Below are 18,948 nucleotides of genomic sequence, written 5' to 3' on the forward strand. Positions count from 1 at the left end.
GAGAGGGAGTAAGGAGACGGCAGTGGAGAGGGAGTGAGGAGTCGAGAGGGAGCGAGGAGTCGGGAGTGGAGAGGGAGCGAGGAGTCGGAGTGGAGAGGGAGTGAGGAGTCGGGAGTGGAGAGGGAGTGAGGAGTCGGAGTGGAGAGGGAGTGAGGAGTCGGAGTGGAGAGGGAGTGAGGAGTCGGGGTGGAGAGGGAGCGAGGAGTCAGGGGTGGAGACGGAGTGAGGAGACGGGAGTGGAGAGGGAGTGAGGAGTCGGGAGTGGAGAGGGAGTGAGGAGTCGGGAGTGGAGAGGGAGTGAGGAGTCGGGGTGGAGAGGGAGTGAGGAGTCGGAGTGGAGAGGGAGTGAGGAGTCGGAGTGGAGAGGGAGTGAGGAGTCGGGAGGGAGCGAGGAGTCGGGGTGGAGAGGGAGTGAGGAGTCGGGAGTGGAGAGGGATTGAGGAGTCGGGAGTGGAGAGGGAGCGAGGAGTCGGAGTGGAGAGGGAGTGAGGAGTCGGGAGTGGAGAGGGAGTGAGGAGTCGGGGTGGAGAGGGAGTGAGGAGTCGGGAGTGGAGAGGGAGTGAGGAGTCGGGAGTGGAGAGGGAGTGAGGAGCCGGGAGTGGAGAGGGAGCGAGGAGTCGGAGTGGAGAGGGAGCGAGGAGTCGGGGTGGAGGGGGAGCGAGGAGTCGGGAGTGGAGAGGGAGTGAGGAGTCGGGGTGGAGAGGGAGTGAGGAGTCGGGAGTGGAGAGGGAGTGAGGAGTCGGGAGTGGAGAGGGAGCGAGGAGTCGGGGTGGAGAGGGAGTGAGGAGTCGGGGTGGAGAGGGAGTGAGGAGTCGGGGTGGAGAGGGAGTGAGGAGTCGGGAGTGGAGAGGGAGTGAGGATTCGGGAGTGGAGAGGGAGTGAGGAGTCGTAGTGGAGAGGGAGTGAGGATTCGGGAGTGGAGAGGGAGTGAGGAGATGGGAGTGGAGAGGGAGTGAGGAGTCGGGAGTGGAGAGGGAGTGAGGAGTCGGGGTGGAGAGGGAGCGAGGAGCCGGGAGTGGAGAGGGAGTGAGGAGATGGGAGTGGAGAGGGAGTGAGGAGTCGGGAGTGGAGAGGGAGCGAGGAGATGGGAGTGGAGAGGGAGTGAGGAGTCGGGAGTGGAGAGGGAGTGAGGAGTCGGGGTGGAGAGGGAGTGAGGAGTCGGGAGTGGAGAGGGAGCGAGGAGATGGGAGTGGAGAGGGAGTGAGGAGTCGGGAGTGGAGAGGGAGTGAGGAGTCGGGGTGGAGAGGGAGTGAGGAGTCGGGGTGGAGAGGGAGTGAGGAGTCGGGAGTGGAGAGGGAGTGAGGAGTCGGAGTGGAGAGGGAGTGAGGAGTCGGAGTGGAGAGGGAGTGAGGAGTCGGGGTGGAGAGGGAGTGAGGAGTCGGGAGTGGAGAGGGAGTGAGGAGTCGGAGTGGAGAGGGAGTGAGGAGTCGGAGTGGAGAGGGAGTGAGGAGTCGGAGTGGAGAGGGAGTGAGGAGTCGGGAGTGGAGAGGGAGTGAGGAGTCGGGGTGGAGAGGGAGTGAGGAGTCGGGAGTGGAGAGGGAGCGAGGAGTCGGGAGTGGAGAGGGAGTGAGGAGATGGGGTGGAGAGGGAGTGAGGAGTCGGAGTGGAGAGGGAGTGAGGAGTCGGAGTGGAGAGGGAGTGAGGAGTCGGGAGGGAGCGAGGAGTCGGGGTGGAGAGGGAGTGAGGAGTCGGGAGTGGAGAGGGAGTGAGGAGTCGGGGTGGAGAGGGAGTGAGGAGTCGGGAGTGGAGAGGGAGCGAGGAGTCGGGAGTGGAGAGGGAGTGAGGAGATGGGGTGGAGAGGGAGTGAGGAGTCGGAGTGGAGAGGGAGTGAGGAGTCGGAGTGGAGAGGGAGTGAGGAGTCGGGAGGGAGCGAGGAGTCGGGGTGGAGAGGGAGTGAGGAGTCGGGAGTGGAGAGGGAGCGAGAAATCGGGGTGGAGAGGGAGTGAGGAGTCGGGAGTGGAGAGGGAGCGAGGAGATGGGAGTGGAGAGGGAGTGAGGAGTCGGAGTGGAGAGGGAGTGAGGAGTCGGAGTGGAGAGGGAGTGAGGAGTTGGGGTGGAGAGGGAGCGAGGAGTCGGGAGTGGAGAGGGAGCGAGAAGTCGGGGTGGAGAGGGAGTGAGGAGTCGGGAGTGGAGAGGGAGCGAGGAGATGGGAGTGGAGAGGGAGTGAGGAGTCGGAGTGGAGAGGGAGTGAGAAGTCGGAGTGGAGAGGGAGCGAGGAGTCGGAGTGGAGAGGGAGCGAGGAGTCGGAGTGGAGAGGGAGCGAGGAGTCGGAGTGGAGAGGGAGCGAGGAGTCGGAGTGGAGAGGGAGCGAGGAGTCGGAGTGGAGAGGGAGCGAGGAGTCGGAGTGGAGAGGGAGTGAGGAGTCAGAGTGCAGAGGGAGCGAGGAGTCGGGGTGTAGAGGGAGCGAGGAGTCGGGGTGGAGAGGGAGTGAGGAGTCGGGAGTGGAGAGGGAGTGAGGAGTCGGGAGTGGAGAGGGAGTGAGGAGTCGGAGTGGAGAGGAAGTGAGGAGTCGGGGTGGAGAGGGAGTGAGGAGTCGGGGTGGAGAGGGAGTGAGGAGTCGGGGTGGAGAGGGAGTGAGGAGTCGGGGTGGAGGGGGAGTGAGGAGTCGGGAGTGGAGAGGGAGCGAGGAGATGGGAGTGGAGAGGGAGCGAGGAGTCGGAGTGGAGAGGGAGTGAGGAGTCGGAGTGGAGAGGGAGTGAGGAGTCGGGGTGGAGAGGGAGTGAGGAGTCGGAGTGGAGAGGGAGTGAGGAGTCGGGGTGGAGAGGGAGTGAGGAGTCAGGGGTGGAGAGGGAGTGAGGAGTTGGGGTGGAGAGGGAGCGAGGAGTCGGGAGTGGAGAGGGAGCGAGAAGTCGGGGTGGAGAGGGAGTGAGGAGTCGGGAGTGGAGAGGGAGCGAGGAGATGGGAGTGGAGAGGGAGTGAGGAGTCGGAGTGGAGAGGGAGTGAGAAGTCGGAGTGGAGAGGGAGCGAGGAGTCGGAGTGGAGAGGGAGCGAGGAGTCGGAGTGGAGAGGGAGCGAGGAGTCGGAGTGGAGAGGGAGCGAGGAGTCGGAGTGGAGAGGGAGCGAGGAGTCGGAGTGGAGAGGGAGCGAGGAGTCGGAGTGGAGAGGGAGCGAGGAGTCAGAGTGCAGAGGGAGCGAGGAGTCGGGGTGTAGAGGGAGCGAGGAGTCGGGGTGGAGAGGGAGTGAGGAGTCGGGAGTGGAGAGGGAGTGAGGAGTCGGGAGTGGAGAGGGAGTGAGGAGTCGGAGTGGAGAGGAAGTGAGGAGTCGGGGTGGAGAGGGAGTGAGGAGTCGGGGTGGAGAGGGAGTGAGGAGTCGGGGTGGAGAGGGAGTGAGGAGTCGGGGTGGAGGGGGAGTGAGGAGTCGGGAGTGGAGAGGGAGCGAGGAGATGGGAGTGGAGAGGGAGCGAGGAGTCGGAGTGGAGAGGGAGTGAGGAGTCGGAGTGGAGAGGGAGTGAGGAGTCGGGGTGGAGAGGGAGTGAGGAGTCGGAGTGGAGAGGGAGTGAGGAGTCGGGGTGGAGAGGGAGTGAGGAGTCAGGGGTGGAGAGGGAGTGAGGAGTCAGGGGTGGAGAGGGAGTGAGGAGCCGGGAGTGGAGAGGGATTGAGGAGTCGGGAGTGGAGAGGGAGTGAGGAGTCGGGGTGGAGAGGGAGTGAGGAGTCGGGAGTGGAGAGGGAGTGAGGAGTCGGGGAGGAGAGGGAGAGAGGAGTCGGGAGTGGAGAGGGAGGGAGGAGTCGGGAGTGGAGAGGGAGCGAGGAGTCGGGATGGAGAGGGAGCGAGGAGTCGGGGTGGAGAGGGAGCGAGGAGTCGGAGTGGAGAGGGAGCGAGGAGTCGGGAGTGGAGAGGGAGGGAGGAGTCGGGAGTGGAGAGGGAGTGAGGAGTCGGGATGGAGAGGGAGCGAGGAGTCGGGAGTGGAGAGGGAGTGAGGAGTCGGGAGTGGAGAGGGAGGGAGGAGACGGGGTGGAGAGGGAGTGAGGAGTCGGGAGTGGAGAGGGAGTGAGGAGTCGGGGTGGAGAGGGAGTGAGGAGTCGGGAGTGGAGAGGGAGGGAGGAGTCGGGAGTGGAGAGGGAGTGAGGAGTCGGGATGGAGAGGGAGCGAGGAGTCGGAGTGGAGAGGGAGCGAGGAGTCGGGATGGAGAGGGAGCGAGGAGTCGGGAGTGGAGAGGGAGTGAGGAGTCGGGGTGGAGAGGGAGCGAGGAGTCGGGGTGGAGAGGGAGCGAGGAGTCGGGAGTGGAGAGGGAGTGAGGAGTCGGGATGGAGAGGGAGCGAGGAGTCGGGAGTGGAGAGGGAGTGAGGAGTCGGGAGTGGAGAGGGAGCGAGGAGTCGGGGTGGAGAGGGAGAGAGGAGTCGGAGTGGAGAGGGAGTGAGGAGTCGGAGTGGAGAGGGAGTGAGGAGTCGGGAGTGGAGAGGGAGTGAGGAGTCGGGAGTGGAGAGGGAGTGAGGAGTCGGAGTGGAGAGGGAGTGAGGAGTCGGGAGGGAGTGAGGAGTCGGGGTGGAGAGGGAGTGAGGAGTCAGGAGTGGAGAGGGAGTGAGGAGTCGGGAGTGGAGAGGGAGTGAGGAGTCGGAGTGGAGAGGGAGTGAGGAGTCGGAGTGGAGAGGGAGTGAGGAGTCGGGAGTGGAGAGGGAGTGAGGAGTCGGAGTGGAGAGGGAGTGAGGAGTCGGGAGTGGAGAGGGAGTGAGGAGTCGGGGTGGAGAGGGAGCGAGGAGTCGGGTGGTGAGGGAGTGAGGAGTCGGGGTGGAGAGGGAGTGAGGAGTCGGGAGTGGAGAGGGAGTGAGGAGTCGGGAGTGGAGAGGGAGTGAGGAGTGGAGAGGGAGTGAGGAGTCGGGTGGTGAGGGAGTGAGGAGTCGGGGTGGAGAGGGAGTGATGAGTCGGGGTGGAGAGGGAGTGAGGAGTCGGGGTGGAGAGGGAGTGAGGAGATGGGAGTGGAGAGGGAGCGAGGAGTCGAGAGGGAGCGAGGAGTCGAGAGGGAGCGAGGAGTCGGGAGTGGAGAGGGAGTGAGGAGTCGGAGTGGAGAGGGAGCGAGGAGTCGGGAGTGGAGAGGGAGTGAGGAGATGGGAGTGGAGAGGGAGTGAGGAGTCGGAGTGGAGAGGGAGTGAGGAGTCGGGAGTGGAGAGGGAGTGAGGAGTCGGGGTGGAGAGGGAGTGAGGAGTCGGGAGTGGAGAGGGAGTGAGGAGTCGGGGTGGAGAGGGAGCGAGGAGTCGGGTGGTGAGGGAGTGAGGAGTCGGGGTGGAGAGGGAGTGAGGAGTCGGGAGTGGAGAGGGAGTGAGGAGTCGGGAGTGGAGAGGGAGTGAGGAGTCGGGGTGGAGAGGGAGTGAGGAGTCGGGAGTGGAGAGGGAGTGAGGAGTCGGGGTGGAGAGGGAGTGAGGAGTCGAGGTGGAGAGGGAGTGAGGAGTCGGGAGTGGAGAGGGAGTGAGGAGTCGGGGTGGAGAGGGAGTGAGGAGTCGGGAGTGGAGAGGGAGTGAGGAGTCGGAGTGGAGAGGGAGCGAGGAGTCGGGTGGTGAGGGAGTGAGGAGTCGGGGTGGAGAGGGAGTGAGGAGTCGGGAGTGGAGAGGGAGTGAGGAGTCGGGAGTGGAGAGGGAGTGAGGAGTCGGAGTGGAGAGGGAGCGAGGAGTCGGGAGTGGAGAGGGAGTGAGGAGTCGGGGTGGAGAGGGAGTGAGGAGTCGGGAGTGGAGAGGGAGTGAGGAGTCGGGAGTGGAGAGGGAGTGAGGAGTCGGGAGTGGAGAGGGAGTGAGGAGTCGGGAGTGGAGAGGGAGTGAGGAGTCGGGGTGGAGAGGGAGTGAGGAGTCGGGAGTGGAGAGGGAGTGAGGAGTCGGGGTGGAGAGGGAGCGAGGAGTCGGGGTGGAGAGGGAGCGAGGAGTCGGGGTGGAGAGGGAGTGAGGAGTCGGGTGGTGAGGGAGTGAGGAGTCGGGGTGGAGAGGGAGTGAGGAGTCGGGGTGGAGAGGGAGTGAGGAGTCGGGAGTGGAGAGGGAGTGAGGAGTCGGGGTGGAGAGGGAGTGAGGAGTCGGAGTGGAGAGGGAGTGAGGAGTCGGGAGTGGAGAGGGAGCGAGGAGTCGGGAGTGGAGAGGGAGTGAGGAGTCGGGGTGGAGAGGGAGCGAGGAGTCGGGGTGGAGAGGGAGTGAGGAGTCGGAGTGGAGAGGGAGTGAGGAGTCGGAAGTGGAGAGGGAGTGAGGAGTCGGGGTGGAGAGGGAGTGAGGAGTCGAGGTGGAGAGGGAGCGAGGAGTCGGAGTGGAGAGGGAGTGAGGAGTCGGAGTGGAGAGGGAGTGAGGAGTCGGGGTGGAGAGGGAGTGAGGAGTCGGGGTGGAGAGGGAGTGAGGAGTCGGGAGTGGAGAGGGAGTGAGGAGTCGGGGTGGAGAGGGAGCGAGGAGACGGGAGTGGAGAGGGAGTGAGGAGTCGGGAGGGAGCGAGGAGTCGGAGTGGAGAGGGAGTGAGGAGTCGGGAGGGAGCGAGGAGTCGGGATGGAGAGGGAGCGAGGAGACGGAGTGGAGAGGGAGTGAGGAGTCGGGAGTGGAGAGGGAGTGAGGAGTCGGGAGGGAGCGAGGAGTCGGGGTGGAGAGGGAGCGAGGAGACGGGAGTGGAGAGGGAGTGAGGAGACGGGAGTGGAGAGGGAGTGAGGAGTCGGGAGGGAGCGAGGAGTCGGAGTGGAGAGGGAGTGAGGAGTCGGGAGGGAGCGAGGAGTCGGGATGGAGAGGGAGCGAGGAGACGGAGTGGAGAGGGAGTGAGGAGTCGGGAGTGGAGAGGGAGTGAGGAGTCGGGGTGGAGAGGGAGCGAGGAGACGGAGTGGAGAGGGAGTGAGGAGACGGAGTGGAGAGGGAGTGAGGAGACGGGAGGGAGCGAGGAGTCGGAGTGGAGAGGGAGCGAGGAGTCGGGAGGGAGCGAGGAGTCGGGATGGAGAGGGAGCGAGGAGACGGAGTGGAGAGGGAGTGAGGAGTCGGGAGTGGAGAGGGAGTGAGGAGTCGGGGTGGAGAGGGAGCGAGGAGACGGAGTGGAGAGGGAGTGAGGAGACGGAGTGGAGAGGGAGTGAGGAGTCGGGAGGGAGCGAGGAGTCGGAGTGGAGAGGGAGCGAGGAGTCGGGAGGGAGCGAGGAGTCGGGGTGGAGAGGGAGCGAGGAGACGGAGTGGAGAGGGAGTGAGGAGACGGAGTGGAGAGGGAGCGAGGAGTCGGGGTGGAGAGGGAGCGAGGAGACGGGAGTGGAGAGGGAGTGAGGAGACGGGAGTGGAGAGGGAGTGAGGAGTCGGAGTGGAGAGGGAGTAAGGAGACGGCAGTGGAGAGGGAGTGAGGAGTCGAGAGGGAGCGAGGAGTCGGGAGTGGAGAGGGAGCGAGGAGTCGGAGTGGAGAGGGAGTGAGGAGTCGGGAGTGGAGAGGGAGTGAGGAGTCGGAGTGGAGAGGGAGTGAGGAGTCGGAGTGGAGAGGGAGTGAGGAGTCGGGGTGGAGAGGGAGCGAGGAGTCAGGGGTGGAGACGGAGTGAGGAGACGGGAGTGGAGAGGGAGTGAGGAGTCGGGAGTGGAGAGGGAGTGAGGAGTCGGGAGTGGAGAGGGAGTGAGGAGTCGGGGTGGAGAGGGAGTGAGGAGTCGGGGTGGAGAGGGAGCGAGGAGTCGGAGTGGAGAGGGAGTGAGGAGTCGGAGTGGAGAGGGAGTGAGGAGTCGGGAGTGGAGAGGGAGTGAGGAGTCGGGGTGGAGAGGGAGCGAGAAGTCGGGGTGGAGAGGGAGTGAGGAGTCGGGAGTGGAGAGGGAGCGAGGAGACGGGAGTGGAGAGGGAGTGAGGAGTCGGGGTGGAGAGGGAGTGAGGAGTCGGGAGTGGAGAGGGAGTGAGGAGTCGGGAGTGGAGAGGGAGTGAGGAGTCGGGGTGGAGGGGGAGCGAGGAGTCGGGAGTGGAGAGGGAGTGAGGAGTCGGGGTGGAGAGGGAGCGAGAAGTCGGGGTGGAGAGGGAGAGAGGAGTCGGGAGTGGAGAGGGAGCGAGAAGTCGGGGTGGAGAGGGAGTGAGGAGTCGGAGTGGAGAGGGAGTGAGGAGTCGGGAGTGGAGAGGGAGTGAGGAGTCGGGAGTGGAGAGGGAGCGAGGAGATGGGAGTGGAGAGGGAGTGAGGAGTCGGAGTGGAGAGGGAGTGAGGAGTCGGGGTGGAGAGGGAGTGAGGAGTCGGGAGTGGAGAGGGAGCGAGAAGTCGGGGTGGAGAGGGAGTGAGGAGTCGGGAGTGGAGAGGGAGTGAGGAGTCGGGGTGGAGAGGGAGTGAGGAGTCGGGAGTGGAGAGGGAGCGAGGAGATGGGAGTGGAGAGGGAGTGAGGAGTCGGAGTGGAGAGGGAGTGAGGAGTCGGAGTGGAGAGGGAGTGAGGAGTCGGAGTGGAGAGGGAGTGAGGAGTCGGGGTGGAGAGGGAGTGAGGAGTCGGGAGTGGAGAGGGAGCGAGGAGATGGGAGTGGAGAGGGAGTGAGGAGTCGGAGTGGAGAGGGAGTGAGGAGTCGGAGTGGAGAGGGAGTGAGGAGTCGGGGTGGATAGGGAGTGAGGAGTCGGAGTGGAGAGGGAGTGAGGAGTCGGGGTGGAGAGGGAGTGAGGAGTCGGGGTGGAGAGGGAGTGAGGAGTCGAGGTGTAGAGGGAGCGAGGAGTCGGGGTGGAGAGGGAGCGAGGAGTCGGAGTGGAGAGGGAGTGAGGAGTCGGAGTGGAGAGGGAGCGAGAAGTCGGGGTGGAGAGGGAGTGAGGAGTCGGGGTGGAGAGGGAGCGAGAAGTCGGGGTGGAGAGGGAGTGAGGAGTCGGGAGTGGAGAGGGAGCGAGGAGATGGGAGTGGAGAGGGAGTGAGGAGTCGGAGTGGAGAGGGAGTGAGGAGTCGGGGTGGAGAGGGAGTGAGGAGTCAGGGGTGGAGAGGGAGTGAGGAGTCGGGAGTGGAGAGGGAGTGAGGAGTCGGGGTGGAGGGGGAGCGAGGAGTCGGGAGTGGAGAGGGAGCGAGGAGATGGGAGTGGAGAGGGAGTGAGGAGTCGGAGTGGAGAGGGAGTGAGGAGTCGGGGTGGAGAGGGAGTGAGGAGTCGGAGTGGAGAGGGAGTGAGGAGTCGGGGTGGAGAGGGAGTGAGGAGTCGGGGTGGAGAGGGAGTGAGGAGTCGGGAGTGGAGAGGGAGCGAGAAGATGGGAGTGGAGAGGGAGCGAGGAGTCGGGAGTGGAGAGGGAGTGAGGAGTCGGGAGTGGAGAGGGAGTGAGGAGTCGGGGTGGAGGGGGAGCGAGGAGTCGGGAGTGGAGAGGGAGCGAGGAGATGGGAGTGGAGAGGGAGTGAGGAGTCGGGGTGGAGAGGGAGCGAGGAGACGGGAGGGAGCGAGGAGTCGGAGTGGAGAGGGAGTGAGGAGTCGGGAGGGAGCGAGGAGTCGGGATGGAGAGGGAGCGAGGAGACGGAGTGGAGAGGGAGTGAGGAGTCGGAGTGGAGAGGGAGTGAGGAGTCGGGGTGGAGAGGGAGTGAGGAGTCGGAGTGGAGAGGGAGTGAGGAGTCGGGGTGGAGAGGGAGTGAGGAGTCGGGGTGGAGAGGGAGTGAGGAGTCGGGAGTGGAGAGGGAGCGAGGAGATGGGAGTGGAGAGGGAGCGAGGAGTCGGAGTGGAGAGGGAGCGAGGAGTCGGAGTGGAGAGGGAGCGAGGAGTCGGAGTGGAGAGGGAGCGAGGAGTCGGAGTGGAGAGGGAGTGAGGAGTCGGGGTGGAGAGGGAGTGAGGAGTCGGGGTGGAGAGGGAGTGAGGAGTCGGAGTGGAGAGGGAGTGAGGAGTCGGAGTGGAGAGGGAGTGAGGAGTCGGGGTGGAGAGGGAGTGAGGAGTCGGAGTGGAGAGGGAGTGAGGAGTCGGGGTGGAGAGGGAGTGAGGAGTCGGGAGGGAGCGAGGAGTCGGGAGTGGAGAGGGAGTGAGGAGTCGGGAGTGGAGAGGGAGCGAGGAGTCGGGAGTGGAGAGGGAGTGAGGAGTCGGAGTGGAGAGGGATTGAGGAGTCGGGGTGGAGAGGGAGTGAGGAGTCGGGGTGGAGAGGGAGTGAGGAGTCGGGAGTGGAGAGGGAGTGAGGAGTCGGGGTGGAGAGGGAGCGAGGAGTCGGGGTGGAGGGGGAGTGAGGAGTCGGGGTGGAGAGGGAGTGAGGAGTCGGGAGTGGAGAGGGAGTGAGGAGTCGGGGTGGAGAGGGAGTGAGGAGTCGGGGTGGAGAGGGAGTGAGGAGTCGGGGTGGAGGGGGAGCGAGGAGTCGGGGTGTAGAGGGAGCGAGGAGTCGGGGTGTAGAGGGAGCGAGGAGTCGGGGTGGAGAGGGAGTGAGGAGTCGGGAGTGGAGAGGGAGTGAGGAGTCGGGAGTGGAGAGGGAGTGAGGAGTCGGAGTGGAGAGGGAGTGAGGAGTCGGAGTGGAGAGGGAGTGAGGAGTCGGGGTGGAGAGGGAGTGAGGAGTCGGGAGGGAGCGAGGAGTCGGGAGTGGAGAGGGAGTGAGGAGTCGGGAGTGGAGAGGGAGCGAGGAGTCGGGAGTGGAGAGGGATTGAGGAGTCGGGGTGGAGAGGGAGTGAGGAGTCGGAGTGGAGAGGGAGTGAGGAGTCGGGAGTGGAGAGGGAGTGAGGAGTCAGGGGTGGAGAGGGAGTGAGGAGTCGAGAGGGAGCGAGGAGTCGGGAGTGGAGAGGAAGCGAGGAGTCGGAGTGGAGAGGGAGTGAGGAGTCGGGAGTGGAGAGGGAGTGAGGAGTCGGAGTGGAGAGGGAGTGAGGAGTCGGAGTGGAGAGGGAGTGAGGAGTCGGGGTGGAGAGGGAGTGAGGAGTCGGAGTGGAGAGGGAGTGAGGAGTCGGAGTGGAGAGGGAGTGAGGAGTCGGAGTGGAGAGGGAGTGAGGAGTCGGGGTGGAGAGGGAGTGAGGAGTCGGGGTGGAGAGGGAGTGAGGAGTCGGGAGTGGAGAAGGAGCGAGGAGATGGGAGTGGAGAGGGAGCGAGGAGTCGGAGTGGAGAGGGAGTGAGGAGTCGGAGTGGAGAGGGAGTGAGGAGTCGGAGTGGAGAGGGAGTGAGGAGTCGGGGTGGAGAGGGAGTGAGGAGTCGGGGTGGAGAGGGAGCGAGGAGTCGGAGTGCAGAGGGAGCGAGGAGTCGGGGTGTAGAGGGAGCGAGGAGTCGGGGTGGAGAGGGAGTGAGGAGTCGGGAGTGGAGAGGGAGTGAGGAGTCAGGGGTGGAGAGGGAGTGAGGAGTCGGGAGTGGAGAGGGAGTGAGGAGTCGGGAGGGAGCGAGGAGTCGGGAGGGAGCGAGGAGTCGGGAGGGAGCGAGGAGTCGGGAGGGAGCGAGGATTCGGGAGTGGAGAGGGAGTGAGGAGTCGGGAGTGGAGAGGGAGTGAGGAGTCGGGGTGGAGAGGGAGTGAGGAGTCGGGGTGGAGAGGGAGCGAGGAGTCGGAGTGGAGAGGGAGTGAGGAGTCGGGGTGGAGAGGGAGCGAGGAGTCGGAGTGGAGAGGGAGTGAGGAGTCGGAGTGGAGAGGGAGTGAGGAGTCGGGAGGGAGCGAGGAGTCGGGGTGGAGAGGGAGTGAGGAGTCGGGAGGGAGCGAGGAGTCGGGGTGGAGAGGGAGTGAGGAGTCGGGGGGGAGAGGGAGCGAGGAGTCGGGGTGGAGAGGGAGCGAGGAGTCGGGGTGGAGAGGGAGTGAGGAGTCGGGGGGGAGAGGGAGTGAGGAGTCGGGGTGGCGAGGGAGCGAGGAGTCGGGAGTGGAGAGGGAGTGAGGAGTCGGGAGTGGAGAGGGAGTGAGGAGTCAGAGTGGAGAGGGAGTGAGGAGTCGGGGTGGAGAGGGAGTGAGGAGTCGGGGTGCAGAGGGAGCGAGGAGTCGGGGTGTAGAGGGAGCGAGGAGTCGGGGTGGAGAGGGAGTGAGGAGTCGGGAGTGGAGAGGGAGTGAGGAGTCGGGAGTGGAGAGGGAGTGAGGAGTCGGGAGTGGAGAGGGAGCGAGGAGTCGGGAGTGGAGAGGGAGCGAGGAGTCGGGAGTGGAGAGGGAGTGAGGAGTCGGAGTGGAGAGGGAGTGAGGAGTCGGGGTGGAGAGGGAGCGAGGAGTCGGGGTGGAGAGGGAGCGAGGAGTCGGGGTGGAGAGGGAGCGAGGAGTCGGGGTGGAGAGGGAGCGAGGAGTCGGGGTGGAGAGGGAGCGAGGAGTCGGGAGTGGAGAGGGAGCGAGGAGTCGGGAGTGGAGAGGGAGCGAGGAGTCGGGAGTGGAGAGGGAGCGAGGAGTCGGGAGTGGAGAGGGAGGGAGGAGTCGGGAGGGAGCGAGGAGTCGGGAGGGAGCGAGGAGTCGGAGTGGAGAGGGAGTGAGGAGTCGGAGTGGAGAGGGAGTGAGGAGTCGGGGTGGAGAGGGAGTGATGAGTCGGGGTGGAGAGGGAGTGAGGAGCCGGGAGTGGAGAGGGAGTGAGGAGTCGGGGTGGAGAGGGAGTGATGAGTCGGGGTGGAGAGGGAGTGAGGAGTCGGGGTGGCGAGGGAGTGAGGAGTCGGGAGTGGAGAGGGAGTGAGGAGTCGGAGTGGAGAGGGAGTGAGGAGTCGGAGTGGAGAGGGAGTGAGGAGTCGGAGTGGAGAGGGAGTGAGGAGTCGGAGTGGAGAGGGAGTGAGGAGTCGGAGTGGAGAGGGAGTGAGGAGTCGGGAGTGGAGAGGGAGTGAGGAGTCGGGAGTGGAGAGGGAGTGAGGAGTCGGAGTGGAGAGGGAGTGAGGAGTCGGAGTGGAGAGGGAGTGAGGAGTCGGAGTGGAGAGGGAGCGAGGAGTCGGGAGTGGAGAGGGAGCGAGGAGTCGGGAGTGGAGAGGGAGCGAGGAGTCGGGAGTGGAGAGGGAGTGAGGAGTCGGAGTGGAGAGGGAGTGAGGAGTCGGAGTGGAGAGGGAGTGAGGAGTCGGAGTGGAGAGGGAGTGAGGAGTCGGGAGTGGAGAGGGTGTGAGGAGTCGGGGGTGGAGAGGGAGTGAGGAGTTGAGGTGGAGAGGGAGTGAGGAGTCGGGAGTGGAGAGGGAGTGAGGAGTCGGGAGTGGAGAGGGAGTGAGGAGTCGGGAGTGGAGAGGGAGCGAGGAGTCGGAGTGGAGAGGGACCGAGGAGTTTGGGGCAGAGAGGGACCGAGGAGTTGGGGTGGAGAGGGAGCAAGGAGACAGGGGACTGAGAGAGAAAAGGTTTAAAGGAGCAAGGGTGAGAGAGAGACAGAGAACGTGGGCATCAGGAGGAGTGAGGGCCAAGAGAGAGGCAGTAGGTGAGAGAAGGGAGCGGCTGGACTTCATGTTCAACAAAGAGATGTGTCCGAGAGCAAATTCCATTCTGAAAAGGAGTTCCTCACGGGGACGCAAGACGCCGGGGTTACTCCCTTGTCGGTAGTTTAAAAGCCTCAATGGCCCATCATTTCCTTGCTGTGACAGTAAAGGGGACATGTGGGAGGGAGATACAGGGTTATTTAAGCCTCCACAACAGCTGTTTCCAAAGTTATTGAAGGAAAACTGAGTTAGACATTTGCTGATATGGAAATTACAAGGGACTAACTGAGGAGTTAGTTTGTTTCTTCCTCCCTACCTCTGGCATTTTGTAACCAACTGTTACATTCAATTATTTCTATCCTGTTATAATGTTCCCCCACCTCAAGAACACAGTTAGCAGATTCTCTGATTTTACCTTGTGAGTCAATTCGCTTGTCCGCGTAAACTTTGTATGTGAACGCGTAGCGCAGTGCAATGGCCGCAAAGAACATCTCGATGCAAATGATGAAGTTCTGGTATCCCGCAGCGACGGTGCCTTCACCCACGTAGATCTCTGGCGAGTCGATTTTGGGAATGGCCCCACATTTCTCCAGAATGGCCAGCAGCATCCCTGCAAGAAAACAGCAACAGCAACCAAAAAAAAAAAATAAGAGCCTAAGGAATACACAATGCGCCCAAAGAACATCTCTCCCTCAACGCAGCCATCACCAAATCACAGGAAATAAGAGCAGACCCCTTGAAAATGTTCTATGATCCAACACTATCATTGGCCGCCACTTCTCCTTCCACTCCCTGTATCCCTCAAGTTTGGGATTAAAGGGTTTGAGTTATAAGGAGAGGCTGTTAAAACTATACAGCAAAGAGACAGAGTCTTCAGTCCAACTCGACTGTGCTGATCAAACATCCCAATCTGACCTAGTCCCATTTGCGAGCACTTATCCTCCATCTTTCTAAACCCTTCCTATTCATGTACCCATCTGGATGCCTTTTAAGTGTCATAATCGCACCAGCCTCCACCACTTCCTCTGGCAGCTCATTCCAAACTCGTACCAATATAGGCTGGGACTTTTTTCACCGGAGTGTCAGAGGCTGAAGGGTGACTTTATAGAGGTTTAGAAACTCTATAAAGAGGAGCATGCATGAGGTGAACAGCCAAGGTCTTTTCCCCAGGGTAGGGAAGCTCAAAACCCAAGACCTTAAGGTGAGAGGGATAAGGATAAAGGATGGAGCTTATACCTGGAGGTAGAGGCCGTGAGTGAGATCCAAAATGAGTACTTTCCGTCGGTATTCACCCAGGAGAAGGATGTGGAGTATAGTGAGATTGGTGCTGAGCATGCTAATATGCTAGGGCATTTTGGGATCAAACTCCAAAGTGGTGTTGGGTCTCTTGAAGAGCATTGAGGTGGATAAAGTCCTCAGGGTATAGTAGTATCTACCCCAGGTTATTGAGAGAGGCAAGAGAGGAGATTGCTGGGGTCTTGACCAAGATCTTTGTATCTTCGTCAGTCACTGAAGGACTGGCAAGTAGCTCATGCTGTTCCTCTGTTCAAGATGGGAAATAGGGACAATCTTGGAAATTATAGACTGGTGAGTCTCACATTGGTGGTCGGGAAGTTATTGAAGAGGATTCTTAGGAATAGGGTTTACGCGCATTTGGGAAAGCATGGCCGAATTAGGGGCAGTCAGCATGGCTTTGCACAGGGCCGCTCATGTCTTACTAACTTGATTGAATTTCTCGAGGAGGTGACCAAGTTGATCGATGAGGGTGGAGCAGTGGATGTGGTTTACAAGGCTTTCGACAAGGTCCCTCATGGTCAGCGCATCCAGAAGATTAAAGATGGATGGGATCCACGGTGACGTGACCACTTGAATTCGGGACTGGCTTGCCCATAGAAGGCAGAGGGTAGTGGTGGAAGGGTGTTGCTCAGGCTGGAGGTCCATGACTAGTGGTGTTCTGCAGGGATACATACCGGGACCTCTGCTGTTTGTGACACATACAAATGACTTGGATGAAAATGTAGGTGAGTGGGTTAGTAAGTTTGCAGACGATACAAAGATCAGTGTCGTAGTGGATAGTGTAGAAGGTTAGCGATTTTTGAGAAGATTTGTAGCTCAGGTTGATGATAAGTATGTAAGTTAGCTCGCTGAGCTGGAAGGTTTGTTTTCAGACATTTCGTCACCATGACTAGGTAACATCATCAGTGAGAGTCTCTGGTGAAGCGCTGGGGACATGTCCCACCTCTCTATTTATAGGTCTTGGTTTCTTAAAGTGGGTGATGTCATTTCCAGTTTGTTCCCCCCCAAGGGAAGGTAGATAGGATCTAAATGGATGTGTTTATTGGTGGAGTGTAGAAGGTTGTGAAAGGATAGAGCAGGAGATAGGTCAGTTGCAGATATGGGCGGAGAAATGACAGATGGAGTTTAATCCAGGTAAGTGTGAGGTGCTGCACTTTGGGAGATCACATGTTATGAAAAGGATGCAGTTAATGGCAGGAACTTGAACAGCTTTGATGTACAGAGGGATCTTAGGGTTCAAATCCATAGCTCCCTGAAAGTGGCCATGCAGGTAGAGAGGGTAGTAAAGAAGGCATATAGCATGCTCGCCTTTAATGGTTGGGAATTGAGTACAAGAGTCAGGTGGTCATGTTGCAGCTTTGGTTAGGCCACACTTAAGAGTATTGCATTCAATTCTGGAAGGCAGGAAGGCTTTAAAGAGGGCGCAGAAGAGGTTTACCAGGATGCTGCCTGGGTTAGAGGGTATGAGCTATAAGGAGAGGCTAGAAAAACTCGGGCTGTTTTCTCTGGAGCAGCAGAGGCTGAGGGGAGATTTGATAGAAGTCTATAAAATTATGAGATGCATAGATAGGGTTGACGGTCAGAATTTTTTTTCTCAGAATTGAAATATCTAAAACTAGGGGGCATGCATTTAAGATGAGAGCATGAAAGTTTAAAGGAGATGTAAGGAGCAGAATGTTTTTACACAGAGTGATAGGAGGCTGGAACGTGCTGCCAGGGGTGGGGCTGGAGGCAGATATGATCAGGGACGCTTAAAGGATTTTTAGCTAAGCACATGAATATGCAAGGGACAGGGGGATATGGACCAAGGGCAGACAGAAGGGATTAGTTTAATTTAGTGTCATGTTTGGCACAGCATTGAGTGTCGAAGGGCCTGTTCCAGTGCCATGCAGTTCGATGTTATATGTTCCAAAGACTTAAAAGGGACCTGAGGGGCATCATTTTCACACAGAGAATGGTTCATATGTGGAATGAATTTCCAGAGAAAGCGGTGGTTGCAGGTACAGTTACAACATTTAAGAGACGTTTAGACAAGTTTAAGAAAGATATGGGCCAAATACAGGCAAATGGGAGGAGTTTAACTTGGGAAACTTGGACAGGTTGGACCGAAGGGTGTGTTTTTGTGTTGACTAAACCTAAAAAAATCTCAAGTCTTAAATACATTCAATGATCGGTCTCCTGGGGTAGAGCAATCCAAAGACTCACTATCCCGAAGGTGAAGAGATATCTCCTTAGAATCATAGAGAGGTACAGCACGGAAACAGACCCTTCGGTCCAACTTGTCCATGCTGACCAGATATCCCAACCTAATCTAGTCCTATTTGCCAGCACTTGGCCCATCTCCCTCCAAATGCTTCCCATTCATATACCCATCTAGAAGCCTTTTAAATGTTGTAATTGTACCAGCCTCCTCCACTTCCTCTGGCAGCTCATCCCATACACGCACCACCCTCTGTGTGAAAAGGTTGCCCCTCAGGTCTCTTTTATATCTTTCCCCTCTCACCCTAAACCTATGCCCTCTAGTTCTGGACTGCCCCAACCCAGGGAAAAGACTTTGTCTATCTACCCTATCCATGCCCCTCATGATTTTACAAACCTCTATGAGGTCATCCCTCAGCCTCCGACGCTTCAGGGATAACAGCCCCAGTCTATTCAGCCTCTCCCTGTCGTTCAAACCCTTCAACCCCAGTAACACCCTTGTAAATCTTTTCTGAACCCTTTCACAACATCCTTCCGGTAGGAAGGAGACCAGAATTGTATGCAATGTTTCAGTTCGAGATGATTGGACCTTTATATTAAGATTGTGCCCATGTTCTAGACTCCCTAACCCACATAAACCTGCACACAGTGTCTTGTCTGCGACAGTCTCTCTTTATCTTGCACACCTCTGGACTGGGGAAGTAGGGGAAATGAAGATAGGACAACACATGGAAAGATCAATTACTATCTGCAAAAATCCAAAGGCATTTCTTGGAAATTGGGAAAGGTTGCCTATGGCTGAATATGACAGAGTGGCTATTGCGGATTTGCTTTTGAACTGACACAGACAATTGGAGGAAATGTTAGCTGATGCAGCCTTCCATATAGCTCAACCCTTCACAGACAGACAACAAAATGGGACTAGAACATATACAGTAAAGCAGCTCAGATGAAAACCATCTGATTTGAGAATTCTGATTCTTCTATGAAATAGAAACAGAAAGCTAACCTTATCTGAGTTGAAGCTTTCAAAATAATTATAATTACACATCATGTGGTGGACACATATTCATACAAGAATAGAAAAGGTAAATTTATTAGATACTGGGGGATTAAATTTCTGAAGATGCATGCAGAGACACCCTTGAAGAAACGTTTTTCTTTGTCAGCAAGTTTAAAAAAATAAAAAAGATATAAACAAGATAACCTCGTAAGAGTACAGAGAGAAATAATGTAGTGGGTGGGGGGCAGAAACAATTTTGAAACAGGGTCACTACAACCTCAAGAGAATAAACAACAGCCACTTCACAAGTCGGGTAAGAGAGAAGCTGCTCCCGAAATTGTTGGCTTTGTCACAGAATCATAGATCAGCATTAGGTTTAACTATGTATAACTTTATAAGCAACTTTACATTAGAGCTGATATGGCAAATGTTCTAACAACTGGTTAGAATATTAACATCCTTTTTATTCTTCAGTATGAAGCGAGCATGGGATGCAAATTGTATGACCGAATTTGAAAAGTCATTTAGTAATCAGCAAGTTTACGATGCAGCTGGCAAACGTCTAGGAAGGGACATAACAGTCCGTGTTGGAACGCGGTCAATAATCACAAGAGCTTAAGGACAGGTGATAGGGGGTCTGGCAAACATCAGATGATGATGGGTGGACCATGAAGTGGTCATTGATGGTGTATTCACAGGTTTGGATGTACACGTCAGAGAGGATGTGGCAAACACTGACATCTATTTTACTTTTATACTTATTCTTTTGTGAGATGTGGGTGTCGCTGGCTGGCCCAACGTTTATTGCCCATCCCTCGTTGCCTTTGAGAAGGTGGGGGTGAGAATCGCTGCAGTCCACCTGCTGAGGTAGACCCACAATGCCATTAGGGAAGGAATTTTCCAGGATTTTGACCCAGCAACAGTGAAGGAACGGCGATATATTTCCATGTCAGGATGGAGAGTGGCTTGGAGAGGAACTTGAAGGAGGTGGTGTTGCCATGTATCTGCTGCCCTGGTCCTTCGGGATGGAAGTGGTCGTGGGTTTGGAAGGTGCTGTCTAAGGATCTTTGGTGAATTTCTGCAACACATCTTGTAGATAGTACACACTGCTGTTCCTGAGCATCAGTATTGGAGGGAGGGGATGCTTATGGGTGTAGTGCCAATTGAGCAGGCTCATACAACAGTTACATACAATGTTACATGGAGCCATTTTAAAGAGGGAGATATAAATATCTTGTTCCTTTATTGGGAAAGATAGAGTGTTACTGACCTCTCCTCCAATCTGAGCTGTAATTACAAAGTGGACCCCAAGTGAATAACCAGGG

At 58.9% G+C, this 18,948-nt stretch overlaps 1 protein-coding gene across 4 annotated transcripts in view; it reads right to left on the reverse strand.

Annotated features, from left to right (window-relative positions):
• tmem184ba (transmembrane protein 184ba) overlaps nucleotides 1–18,948 on the reverse strand; it is a 139,620-nt gene that overhangs the window by 41,740 nt on the left and 78,932 nt on the right. For all 4 annotated transcript variants that reach the window (XM_087978105.1, XM_087978108.1, XM_087978107.1 and 1 more), the window contains exon 8: nucleotides 13,541–13,735. In XM_087978105.1, coding sequence (XP_087834231.1) covers nucleotides 13,541–13,735 — 195 coding nt within the window. The remainder of the gene's footprint in view (nucleotides 1–13,540; nucleotides 13,736–18,948) is intronic.

The sequence above is a fragment of the Chiloscyllium plagiosum genome, unplaced genomic scaffold (assembly GCF_037043375.1).
Source record: "Chiloscyllium plagiosum isolate Xiang-an unplaced genomic scaffold, Cpla_swu_hap1 HiC_scaffold_33, whole genome shotgun sequence".
Taxonomy (NCBI): domain Eukaryota; kingdom Metazoa; phylum Chordata; class Chondrichthyes; order Orectolobiformes; family Hemiscylliidae; genus Chiloscyllium; species Chiloscyllium plagiosum.